Source organism: Bubalus bubalis, chromosome 6 (assembly GCF_019923935.1).
Source record: "Bubalus bubalis isolate 160015118507 breed Murrah chromosome 6, NDDB_SH_1, whole genome shotgun sequence".
In the NCBI taxonomy this organism is placed as follows: Eukaryota; Metazoa; Chordata; class Mammalia; order Artiodactyla; family Bovidae; genus Bubalus; species Bubalus bubalis.
The window spans coordinates 111,788,025-111,800,795 of NC_059162.1; the positions used below are offsets into that span (position 1 = coordinate 111,788,025).

At 51.0% G+C, this 12,771-nt stretch overlaps 1 protein-coding gene across 2 annotated transcripts in view; it reads left to right on the top strand.

The window, feature by feature from the left end:
* The window catches only part of CSMD2 (CUB and Sushi multiple domains 2), a 693,817-nt gene that overhangs the window by 529,537 nt on the left and 151,509 nt on the right, over positions 1-12,771 (top strand). For both annotated transcript variants that reach the window (XM_044945284.2, XM_044945283.2), the window contains 3 exons: positions 1,821-2,012; positions 7,397-7,535; positions 11,465-11,652. In XM_044945284.2, coding sequence (XP_044801219.2) covers positions 1,821-2,012; positions 7,397-7,535; positions 11,465-11,652 — 519 coding nt within the window. The remainder of the gene's footprint in view (positions 1-1,820; positions 2,013-7,396; positions 7,536-11,464; positions 11,653-12,771) is intronic.

Consider the following 12,771-nt stretch of genomic DNA (forward strand, 5'->3'; position numbering starts at 1 on the left):
AGACCACTGAGCTGGCTGTGCTGGAGGGAGATTTTACAGCTGTGGCTGAAACACAACAATAGCAGATCATTGAGGGTGTTAATGATTAAAGGTGGATCAAAGCAAAGGACAGGTTTTAATATGTGCTTTCAAAAGAGGAGACTTTAAGGTACCATAAACCAGGAGTTGGCAAGCTGTTTCTGTTTAAGTCCAGGTGGTAAATGTTTCAGGCTTTGTGGACCACGTGATCTCTGTCATAACAACTCAACTCTGTCATCAGAGCATGAAACCAGCCATAAACAACATGTTTACAAGTGAGCACCCCTGTGTTTCAGTAAAACTTTGTTTGCAAGAACAGGCACGCAGCCAGATTTGGCTGTGGGGCTCAGTTTGTTGTATACTTTCTTAGATACTCCAACTCCAGGACCTGTCCATGCAATCCTTATAATTAATGATATCAGTGTGTGCAGTTGCCCTGGGCTTTTACACCGAGTAACAGAAGAGAGTGGATGCATATCCCAGGAGATCTGGAGGATGTAGAAAGCATAAACTCTCTCTAAGGCCTCCTGGTTTGCTTAACAACTGATGTGGGAACTACCCTGGCAACCCTGTGGTTAGTTCATACTTTGCCTACCAATACAGGGGGTGTGGGTTCGATCCCCGATCCAAGAGCTAAAACTCCACATGCCTCATGGCCGAAAGCATAAAACAGAAGCAGCATTGTGACAAACTCAATAAAGACTTTAAAAAATGGTCCACATTTTAAAAATCTTCTGTAAAAAAAGAACTACTGTGAATTTTACATTATATTCCATAATAAATTCATTTGTTTTAATGTAAAAGTTATTTTTCCCAGAATTTCTGAGAAAAATTGACCCTCTGAGCCAATGAATGTATTGATCCTGTGTGCCCCAGAGTCTCCTATTCCCAGGGTCTGCCGAGCACAGTCTATGCCCCGTGACACAGGCGGGGACCCTGGAGGACCAGGGGTTGATGCAGCTGCCCCGGAATCCTTTCTCTGGACTTCCTCTCATACCCTTTCCTTTGGTGTGTTTTCTCACCTGCATTTTGTCCATTTATTCCTTCAGTCATGCTTTTATTCATTTGTTCCTCCTTTCCATCATTTATTTGATGTTTGCTTTTAAAATAAACGGGCTTCTCTATATTATGCTGTCTGATATTAGGCTACAAATATCTCCCAAATTCCTAGGTTTATTGAATTTTTAAAACATCCCAGCTAGTAATGTTTATTTTGAACTCTACCATGCCACTTACTGTAAACACCAGATTTCTCTGTTTCAGTCTGATGAGTTGTGGGTTGGTTGCCATGCAAGGGAGAATATGACCTTCATCTGACCTTAGTAACTCCAGCATCTTCTCAACCACCACTCGGCATGCAGGCAGCCCAACTCCCAAACTCCCTTGCAGACCTTTATGATTGCATATTAGAGTTTATTCTTAATTACCTTGTCACTCCCTCATACGGATCATGTTAGCGACATTTTGCAAAATTGGAAAGCTCCCCGTAACAAGGCTTGTGTCGTTAAATCAAATTGAACTCAGTTCGACTGTCATAGCAGGGCAGTCATGCTTAACTCGTATAGTGTCTCATGACAGACGGATGATAGTGATGGTGAAGGTACGGGTGGAACAGGTGACGGGCAGGAGCAGTGGTGGAGGCGCTGCTGCTGCAGCTGCTGATACTGGTGGGAGGCGCTGGAAATTCTGGCAGAGACCTTGGTGATGGAAATGGTGGCGTCAGTGAGCGTGGCGAGCTGGGAGCCTCGCTCTCTGGCAGACACCTAGGCAACCCCGCTTTCTCCTCTGTTTTCTTCTCCCAGTGTCCACAGCAACATCCTGCAATGACCCTGGGGTCCCCCAGAATGGGAGCCGGAGTGGCGACAGTTGGGAAGCCGGCGACTCCACGGTGTTCCAGTGTGACCCCGGCTACGCGCTGCAGGGAAGCGCGGAGATCAGCTGCGTGAAGATCGAGAACAGATTCTTCTGGCAGCCCAGCCCGCCGACCTGCATCGGTATGAAGCAACTGCAGTGTGGCCCCCGCTCCCTGGTCCCACCACTGGTATCCTCCAGGTCTCCCAGCCCCTTAAGTGGCAGCTGCGTTTGGAGTCTGTCCAGGAGAGTCAGAATAGCTGAAAGTTGCGGGAGCCTCCACGTTTACTCTGCTTTGCCTGCATATGTACCCACACACACACACACACACTCTCACAGTCATGCACTCACACTCTGTGTCTGTGTGTGTGCTGTGGGTGCTAAGTCACTTCAGTTGGGTCCAACTCTTTGTGACCTTATGGACTGCAGCCTGCCAGGCTCCTCTGCCCATGGGATTCTCCAGGCAAGGATACTGGAATGGGTTGCCGTGCCCTCCTCCAGGGGATCGTCACCACCCAGGGATCAAACCTTATGTCTCCTGCATTTGCAGGCGGGTTCTTTACCACTAGCACCACCTGGGAAGCCCCACTCACACTCTACACACTACAAATTCTTTCCACTTCAAAATGGTCCCCAAATTTTCTGTTTGTCCCTTTTCTCCTGGCCCAGTCCATATAGACTGGGAGGAGGACCATGGGTCACCTCGGGTAACAAGGGTCCCCAGGTTCTGAAATGACCCTTCTGTTACCTGAAGCACTGGGAGGGCACTCACATGCCTGGATGTAAAGGGAAGAACTTTGCTCTTCTTTTTCACAAGGAAATGATTGGTTACCCGGCTTTTGGTTCTCCAGCTTTATCCTTAGTCCTTAGATTTCCCTACTTGACAGATGAAGAAGTGGAGGGTCTGCAATGTGTCCAAGGTCACATAGTTCATGCAGGTTGGGGCCTGAGTCCAATCAGTCCTGCTCTCTGGCTCCTGGAGGCCGGGAGGAGGAAGGAACTTGAGAGGAGAGGACAGGAAAGAAAGAGAAATGGATAGAAACAGACATTCCAGGGCCACATGGCTCTTTTCCTCAGACAAAACACAGAGTGTAGCTCTGTACTGTGTCGGCAATGGATGGTAGAAGAGACCAGGAGTCCTGGGCTCCTTACAGCGTGCAGCCCCGACTGGACGTTTCCTCACCAACCTCACTTAGCTTTCCCTGCAGCTCTCTGTAATGAGCACCATCGCCTCATCTTACAGTAGAGGAAACTGAAACTTGGGAACTTTGAATATCTTGTCTCAAATCACAGAGCCAGGATATGGCAGTGCCAAGAGTCACCCCCGCATCAGCCTGAACACGACGCCTTTCACGCTCCTGACTCCCACACCAACTCCCACCCCAGAGGTGGATTCCAGGGACTTCCTGAGATGATCCCCAGCAGTGTCCACCCCGGTGACGCCCAGCCCCCTCTTTGCACGCAGGCTCAGTGGGAGGTGCTGTCCAGGCAGCTGAGGACTGGCCTTTGCCGCCCATGCCCTGCGGCCTGGCGTTGATGGTGAGCACTGAGTGCTGGCCCTCGGTGGCAGGGAGGACTCATGGGTGTGTGTGGCAGGAGCTCAGTGCAAGTGCCGTGGACAGGAAAGCGAGGCCTGGGTTTCAGAGCCCTCTCGCTTGTCAACCGCAGCTGTGATCCGCTGAAAGAGCAGAGGATATTGAAGAAGACAGGTCGGGAGGGGTTCGGGGCTTTGCTGTTTACTAGTTCAGTGGCTGCGGGGAAATTGCTTCAACTCTCTGACCCTCTGTCTCCTCATCTGTAAAGTGAAGGTAAACGTACTTCCCTCGTGGCGTTGTGGGTGAGCCAGCACTAACCCTGACCCCAGGAAATATTCACTTCTCTCCTTCTGTCCTTTCTTCCTCCTCCTTCAAATTCCGCTCTCCTTCCTTCCCTTGTTTGTTTCCTTCTTTCACGTATTTTGGACTCCCTTCCCTTCCCCGAACCAGACTTCCATCTGGTGGAGGGAATTCTAGTGAGGAGAGGGGGATGAGGGGGTCAGACGACCTCTCATTCTGCCTTGTCTCAGGCTGGGATTCCTTCAGTTTGTCTTACGGAAAAGCGGGTGCTGACACGAGGCTGTCCCGGCTGGAGCAGGGGAAGCCCCGAGCTGAGCCGGCGAGAGCAGTGCATGTGTAGCCGGCAGGGCAGAGAGGTTAATTTGGCTTTCATTTCCCATTCTCCTGCGCTCGGCGTGGGGAAATGTTCCTCGCAACTAAATGAGCGTCTGCATCTTCTGGAAATGACAAGCCCCTCCTCATTTCCAGCTCCCTTGGCTGTCTGCCAGGACGGGTCTGGCTGGCCTTCATGCCCTTTCATTATAGGGAGGAAGCAAAGGAAGGTAACAAGCGTTTGGGAGCATCCTCCCCACCATAGGCGCTGGGCTGGATGTGGCTACATTTTCACAAATGGAATCACTGTGCAGTGAGTTTTCGGATTCCAGCTGCCTGGTTCAAGTCAGCTTCACGAGAACAGGCTATGTGACCTTAGACAAACCACACCATCTCCCTATGCCTCAGTTTCCTGCCCTGTAAAGCAGGGAAGATAATAGTACCCAGCTCCTGGGGTTGTGTGGAGGATTGAATAAGCTAATGGTATAAAGCGCTTAGAGCCGTGCCTGCTTCATAGTAAACACTGTGTATGTCAGAGGCCTTTATAGCCATTATTCTTTAGATTTTATTTTACAGATAAGAAAACAGGGGCTCAGGGAGGTGGGATAGCTTTGCCCAAAGTGACAACTAGGAGGAGGCCAGGTCGAAATTTGAACCCAGGACTGTATGTCAAGATCAATGGTCTTTTCCGCAGCTCTCACCCCTTGATACAGCTGGCCCACTTTTTAGCCACCTGGAATGACCAGTGCCTATCTCCCTGACTCACACCTGGGCATGGTGATTCGTTAGATCAAGCCTGGATCTGAGGGCAGAGCCTGGCTTCCGTCTCTAACTCATAGTGGGGAGTGGACAGGGCCAGAGTGAGGGTGTGGAGGCCATGGAGGCCGTGGAGGCCATTGGAAGGGAGACCTGGCTCCTGGGTCCAGCTCGGCATCCCAACCCCAGCCCTGAGTACCCACCTGACAGGATGGGGTGCCTCTGGCTTGTTGCCAAGGTCTCATTTAGTCTCCAGCAGCTCAGCTGTCCTCCTGGCCAATACCTGGGCTAGAAGGGGAAGGGGGACTTTGTGCCCCTCAACCAGCCCGACCCAAGCGGCAGGACCTGACCATCCTGCAGGTGCAGCATCCCAGGAGTCCAGCCACAGCCTTGAGGACAACTGGCCAAGAGCGACGAGGCCCATGCCAGGGTCCTGGGTGGAAAGCAGATGCCTGACTGCCTGATATTGGGGGGCCATCACTCAGGGAGCTGGGCCAGAGCAGGGCCTCAAACCCAAACAGACTGAGAGCATTGGGGGGTTGGTGGAAAAATAGCGGGGGGCAGTTTTGAAACATGCAGATTCACCCCATCTGTGCAAACTTAAGGGAAGGAACCCCTGGCCTGTGAAGGAAGGCAGAGCCTGATAGCCCTTGCCCGAACAGAGGGAGCACTGGGAAGATGCCCCAGGAGCTGGGACCACTGCCCTGAGCAGGGCTTTCTGCTCTTCCTGGCAGTACCACTGTGTTTCCTAGGCCAGCCTGGGCAGGGCCACACTCAGTGGACAGGACAGTGTGGTCTTGCTTTGTTAAGTTCAAGGTTTCACCCTGATCTGACAGGCCTCCCGTCTGCCCCATCCACTGAACCATCTTGTCTGAAGAAGGATCAATGGAGAAGAAGTGAGTGAGATACAAGACAGACTCAACTCAAGGGACCATCCTCACTCCCAGAAGCTCTTCTCCTGGGTACCCTGCCCCCGCTGGCCTGCAGGGAGGGACAGCACCCCCGATTCTCACTGCCGCCAGTGGCTCCGAGGTAGCACAGGAGCATGGGGGAAGTGATAGGCTTTGGGGCCAGACACATGTGGGTCTGAGTCTCAGAGTGACTCTGGGCAAGTTCCTTGACCTCTCTGAGCCTCAGTTTCCACTTTTCTGAGTCAGGAAGGGTAATCCATAGCTTACCGAGTTGTTATAAGATAGAAATGAGATATGGATATAAAATGCCGTATGTCATGTGTGACCTTTAACAGGTGTCCACTGGAGTGTATCTGGTACTCAAGCTGGGACTTGAGAAATATTTCCCACAAGAAAAAGCCCACACTACTCACGATCCCTCAGGTTTTATGTTCAGCCACATTAGGGCTTTTATGGCCTCATCCGAAGACGTACCATTTTTTAAAGAGGCCCCGTTGGGGATTGATCCAGCCCTTTAGGCTCACCCCTCATAAAAGCTACAGTGAGGCAGCAAAGCTTAGCTCTGGGACAAGCAAGTGGCTGCTCTGAAGTCCAGCCCTGGATGTACCCTCAGGTCCCAGCTCCACGTCCAGGCCTGGCCCTTCTGCAGGCTCACTGCTTGCCCACTCTACCGCCAACCTTCAGTGGTGCCCTGAGGTTTTCAGACCAAGCCATGTCTGTAGTCTCAGCCATCCTTTCCTGCTAACATCCCCATACAACCTCCCAACCTTCACTTTATCAGACCCTCATGCTATGGTCCAATAACCCAGCCCTTCGGGGGAGAACCAGATTCAGGATCTGGGACTTGCCCCCCAGGGGCTCCGGATGAGCAGCTGCTATATTCCCAGCCACCTTCCCACCCTCCCACCTGCTGGAAAGGCCTGTCATCTCAGGGGAGGGGGACCACCGTGGACTAATTGGGGATTTGTAATATTTCCATACAACGGAGGAACACATGCTCTCTTGGACAAAGGCCTTTGCGAAAATTGGAAGGTATCTGCAGCCCCACGCAGGTGCCAAGTGCGCTGGCAGCATAGGAGCCCAGGCACACTTGGCAGACACACGTGGTTTTCTGCTCCTCCTGACATCAAGTGCGCTGGGATTAGTGGTAAATAACCCATAAAGCTCAACCAGAAATCTGACGCCTTGAAAGGAGACCGAGTATTTCATATGTCTGAAAGCCTAGTAATGGCTTCACACATGCACGAGGTCCAGTATGCCACATGCTTTCACAGACATCTCCCAAATCTTTACAACCGCTCCATGAAAGAGGTGTTACCTCTGCAAAAGAGGAGAGACACTGAGGTCTAGAAAGGTTAGATAAATTCCCTGAGGTCACACAGCCAGGAAGTGGCAGAGCCAGGTATTTTTATTTTTGTTGTTTAATAGCTTAGCGAGGTGAAATCCCTATAACATAAAATTAACCATTAAAAAAGAACATTTTGGTGGCATTTAGTGCGCTGACAGTGTTGTGTGAGCCCCTCCTCTCTCCAGTTCCAAACAGCTCCATCACTTTAACGTGGGACCTCACCCCCATGGCACTCCACCCTCCCCTGAGCCCCTGGAACCACGTTCTAACTTACGTCGATCAGACGCAGTCCCTCCTCTACCAGCGCTGATGGAAAGGTGACCTGGTGCCGGGACAGCCTCACCCTTGTCTTCCTCTCTCCTCAGCTCCCTGCGGTGGAGACCTGACGGGACCATCAGGAGTCATCCTGTCACCAAACTACCCAGAACCCTACCCGCCGGGCAAGGAGTGTGACTGGAAGGTGACCGTCTCGCCAGACTATGTCATCGCCCTGGTATTTAACATGTATGTACCTTTCCCCCGGGTGGGAGGAGGAGGGCTCAGCGCAGGCAGGGGTGCAGACCTGGGTCCGGGTGAGCATACATAGGGCCTCTGTGCTCAGGACTCCATTCCAGGGGAGGTGAAGGAGTGCAGAGGAGGAGAGACACCAGCACTCCTTGAGCATCTCCTGTGCCCTGCTCTGTGCTCTGCGGCTTCATGCCTAGTATCCTCGTATGCGATCCCTGTGCACAGTCACTCAGTCGTGCCTGACTCTTTGCAACCCTTAGGACTGCAGTCCGCCAGGGTCCTCTGTGCATGGGATTTCCCAGGCAAGAGTACTGGAGTGGGTTACCGTTTCCTCCTCCAGGGGATCTTCCCAACCCAGGGATCAAATCCACATCTCCTGCATCACAGGCAGATTCTTTACCACTGAGCCAGCCGGGAAGCCCTATTTAATCCTTATGATAATTTATAAAGTACCTATTATTCTTGGTTTGTCTCTCTCTTTTTTTTTTAACCTCTGAAGATGCCAAGATTCAGAAATTCAGGGTTGTTTTGCCCCTGCTCTTCTGAATTCTCCCCCTCTGCTCTCACCAGTTTCTCTTACCACCCTCTCCAGTTTAGGAACAGCCCAGGAATCTCTTAGCCACTCCCCCGCCAAGCTCCAACATTATCTCCTTGATTTCCTTTAGAAGCAAACTCTTCACAAGAATCGTCTCTGGTTCCCTCTCCTTTCCTCGCCTCTTGTTCACGCTCAAATCACTGACATCCGGTTTCTGACTCCTTGCTTCCACTGGCAACTCCTCTGCACTCCTGGCTGCCAAACCAAACTGCACTTTCCACACTTTGTCCAACCGCCTCTCTTTATCCCTCCCTGCATCCTTCTCCTGCTTTTCCCCTTGGCTTTGTGGACTTACCCCCTCTGGCTCTCCAGCTTCTTCTGCGAGTTTGTGGATTCTTTCTCATGCCCCTCGCCCTCTGACAGGCTCTGTCACAGGCCCCTCTGTCTGCCTGCCACACCTCCTCTCTGGACAAGCTCGTCCACTCCAACACTTCACTCACCTCTTGTAAACTGAAAGTCTAGTCTGCCACCCACGTAGACTCTCTTGTGGGCTGCCGGCTCCATAGCCAACTATTGGACGGTCTCTGTCTGATACCTGTAGGCTTCGTGATTACAACACATACAAAACTAAGCCCCTTGCTTCTCCCCCTAGATGATCTCTATTCTGAAAATTGGGAGTGACCGCTCTGTCCATCTTCACTGCTTCTTCTGTTAGTGGCCAAGGCATAGAGCCTCAGCTGTGTTAACCTTAGCTTTTCCCCTCTTCTCCATCCTCCCAGCTACTGTCTTGGTTGATGCTCTTACTGCTTCCTGTCTAGATTACTGCCACAGGTTCCTAACTGGTTCCTCTGCTACATCTTGCCTTCTGTGCCAGTCTCGTCTTTAGCTCGGTGTCGGAGTGATGCCGTCACTGGGAAACGCTGAAATATGCCCCTCATTTACCATTTTAACACACAATGATGTACTACTCGGCAATAAAAGGAAATGAACTACTGACACGTACAGCAACGTGGATGAGTCTCAAAAATATCTCACTGAGCAACAGAAGACAGACACATGAGTACATAATGTATGATTCCACTTAAATGAAATTTTAGAATCAGCAAAACTGATCTACAGTGATAAAAAGTCAGCTCAATGGTATCTTCTGGGAGTGGGGAAGATCGACTGAGAAGGGCCCCCCTGACCAGGAACTTTGGGGGATGGTGAAAACCTTGGGTCTTGATAGACACGTGTCAAAACTGAAGGAGTGGTATCCTTAAGAGCTGATCATTTCAGCGTGTATAAATTATACCTCGGTTTAAAAGCAAAGAAAGAAACAGATATATCCCTAGTTTTTTTAATACTTCAAAGTCTCCCTCTTCTCTATAAGAGGGAGACATTGTTTTGGGTTTTAATTTGGGGGTGGGGAGGAGTTTGGGGTTTTTATTTTTGGTCCAGTCTTTTGAGTTTCATTCCAAACCATCTGGCCCTGGCCTGCCTCTCCCCTCAGTTTCCGAACGCAGTCCTAACCCTGAGCTCCAGCCAGACTGAACTACTCACAGTTGCCAAGTCTATTTCATACTTCGTGACTTTGCTTCTGCTCATCCCCTCACTGTGACTTCCTTTCTCCTCCTTGTCCAATCACTGAGGATCTTCTAATGCCCCAATACAAACTTCACTCCCATCCTCCCTGATGAACTTGGTGCTGTGTTCCCCCTAGCCTGCACAGACTTTAGACTTTGTTGTCTTCACGTCCGTCACTTCCTTCCAATCCAGAACCTTCTTGAAGAAGGGGTGGTGTCTGACATGCTTGCGTCCTGGGCATCTTGCACAGTGGCCGGCATACTGGGGGTGCTCAGATAAAACCCCATGGTTGCAGAGACACGGAGGCAGATGGAGGGCTTCTGGAAATGAATCCAAACTGACTCAGCCCCAAACCCTTGGTGACCTTTGAAAGAGCAGGTGGAGCAACTGAACTGTGGGGGCAAGAAGCCCATGCCACCCAGCCGTGGGGGGCGACCCTGCACTGGCAGCAGCGTGAGCGGGCGCTGTGTAGCAGGGAGCCCAGTGCGTATGTGACTCCATGTCCAATCCTCCCAGACCCCTGTCTCTCTGCCAGCTCTGTCCCCACCTTTGTCCTAGAGGGTAAATGGCCTCCTGTCTCTGCCATGTCTTAAAGGGTAGAAGCACCATTTGGTTCTCAGTCCAGCCAAGCGGAGGATCTAAATATCCCAACCCATGGCTGGGCTGTGAACAAGTTGGCATCAGGCCACTGTTGTCTGCAAATCCATTTACTTCTGTGGTTTCCATCTTGGCATCCTTGGTTGGCACCAGTCACCTTTGTTGGGTGTATACCTAAAAGCGGAAGTGCTGCACTGTGGGGCAGGCATAGGTTCGGGTCTAGCAGATACTGCAGGACAGTTTTCCCAAGTGGTTGAACCAATTCACACCCCGGCCAGCAGGAGGTGAGTGTTCCAGCGGCTCCATTCTTGCCAGTCCTTGGTATTTCCCCTCATTTTCTCTCAAGCCATTTCAGTAGGAGAAATGACACTGAAGAACTCTAACGTTCAATTTGCTAAGCTAAGAAGGTTTGTAAAATGGGTTGTTTTTTTTTCCTAGACCAGGGTCGGGATTGCTTAGAAAGAGACGCCCCTGGGGGACCCAGGAATGGGGTGAGCTGAAAACTGGCTGGGGGAGGTGGGAAGTGAATGAAGTGAGGGTCCTTCATGAGAATGAACCCCTTCCTGCCAGTGAATGGCTCCCTGGGTGGCTCTCACCCCTCAGAAAAGCGGGTGCAGCTTAGGACAGTGTAAAGAATAGTAGAGGCAGGTAAGAGGCCTGGCTTCTGGGCCTGCTCTGTGGGTTCTGACCACTCGATGTGTAGAGCTGATAACTGATTTTCCCTTCTGTGCACAGTGTAGTCAATATAGGCAACAGTGTTGTTATAATCATCAAACTTGCTAATAGGCTAGATCTTAATTATTCCAACCGCTAAAAAGAAACGATAATTATATGATGTGACAGAGGTGCCAATTATTGCTACAAAGGAAATCATATAACAATATATAAATGTAGTCAATCAGCATGTTGTACCCCTCAAATTTATATGCCATGTCAAATATAATTCAATTTTTTAAAACACCTTTTTTTTAAAAAAAAGAGGGTGTTAGGCTTTTGACTCCAGCTTTCTGGACCCTGATGCTAGAATCTGGCGCTCTGTCCAAGCCTGCCTTGTCCATCTTCTCTCTCACTGGGAGGTTAGGCGGGGCCAGGAGGTCTCAGGGATTGGGTGCCAGGGGGCTGGAGGACTTGCTGTGTGGGGGGCCCTGTCCTTTGGTTGAGCCCGAGGCTGGGTACCAGCCTTTATGTGACCTCAGCGGGGTGGGGTCGGGATGTGTTTGTTCCCCAGCTTTAACTTGGAGCCTGGCTACGACTTCCTCCATATCTACGACGGACGGGACTCTCTCAGCCCCCTCATAGGAAGCTTCTACGGCTCCCAGCTTCCCAGCCGCATCGAAAGCAGCAGCAACAGTCTCTTCCTCGCCTTCCGCAGCGATGCTTCAGTGAGCAACACCGGCTTTGTCATCGACTACACAGGTAAGGGCCAGGGGGGCGGGCAGAGATGACGTGGGCAGGGCCAACCACACCTGGCCAGGGATGGGGAGGCGTAGTGTGGCGAGGAGAAGGTTGGATGGGGTCACGGGGAGCCTGCTGCCACCTGCAGAGCCCCTGCCTTTCTGTGGCCCTCGGAGTGGGCCCTTGCACCCAGCTGCCCCAGGCCCGGGAGAAAAGGGGCCTCGCTTTCTTCCTGCACCTCGTTTCTGTTTTGACATCACGACTCCCATTTACTCCCTTTTCTACAAAGGTCAAGTCTAGATCTTCTTCAGTCTCATAACTTCAGCCCAAGCGATCAGCTGGCATCTTCAAGGCCATGCCCCTGCATTTGCTGAGGGTTCTGATGTGAGGCTGTCTCTCTCTCTACCCCAAAGCCTCCCACCCTCCTGGGTAAATGCAGGGCCCACCCGAGTCCTGGGGTCACAGTGCCTGGATCTCTGTCCCAAGGGCACTCCTTGGCCATCCTCTGGCACCCTGTCATAAACAGGACACTTTCGGACACTTTTTTTCATCTAATTTTTATTTTATATTGGAGTACAATTGATTTACAGTGTTGTGTTAATATCAGGCACCCAGCAAAGTGCTTCAGCCACCCATATATGTGGGTCCCTGTCAGACTCTCCTCCCATGTAGGTCACTACAGAATGACACCCCTTGATCACATTTTCTCATCCCTCCAGCTATCCCATCCTTTTGTTCTCATTCCACTTTTGGATTAATGAAAGCAAGCTGAAGGGTATGGGGGTCGAGCCGAGGTCAGCAGATTTTTTTCTTGACGGGCCAGACAGTAAATAGTTCAGCTTTGTGAGCCATGCAGTCTATATCACAGTTACTCCCTGCTACTGATGCCGCTATAGCACGAAAGCAGCCAAAGATGGATCAGAAAGGGATGGGCATAGCTGTGTTTGCATAAAAATCTGCTTACTGACACAGGCCTCGGTCCCTGCCTGGGCAAGAGCACTGACATCAGATCAACTGGGTACAGGGCTCATGTTTACTCCTTAAGGACTTATTGACCAGAGACATATTAATGTCTTTTGTTACCCAAATGTTATTGACTGGAGTGTTTCAATATTCACTTCTTGTTGTTCTTCTTCTTCT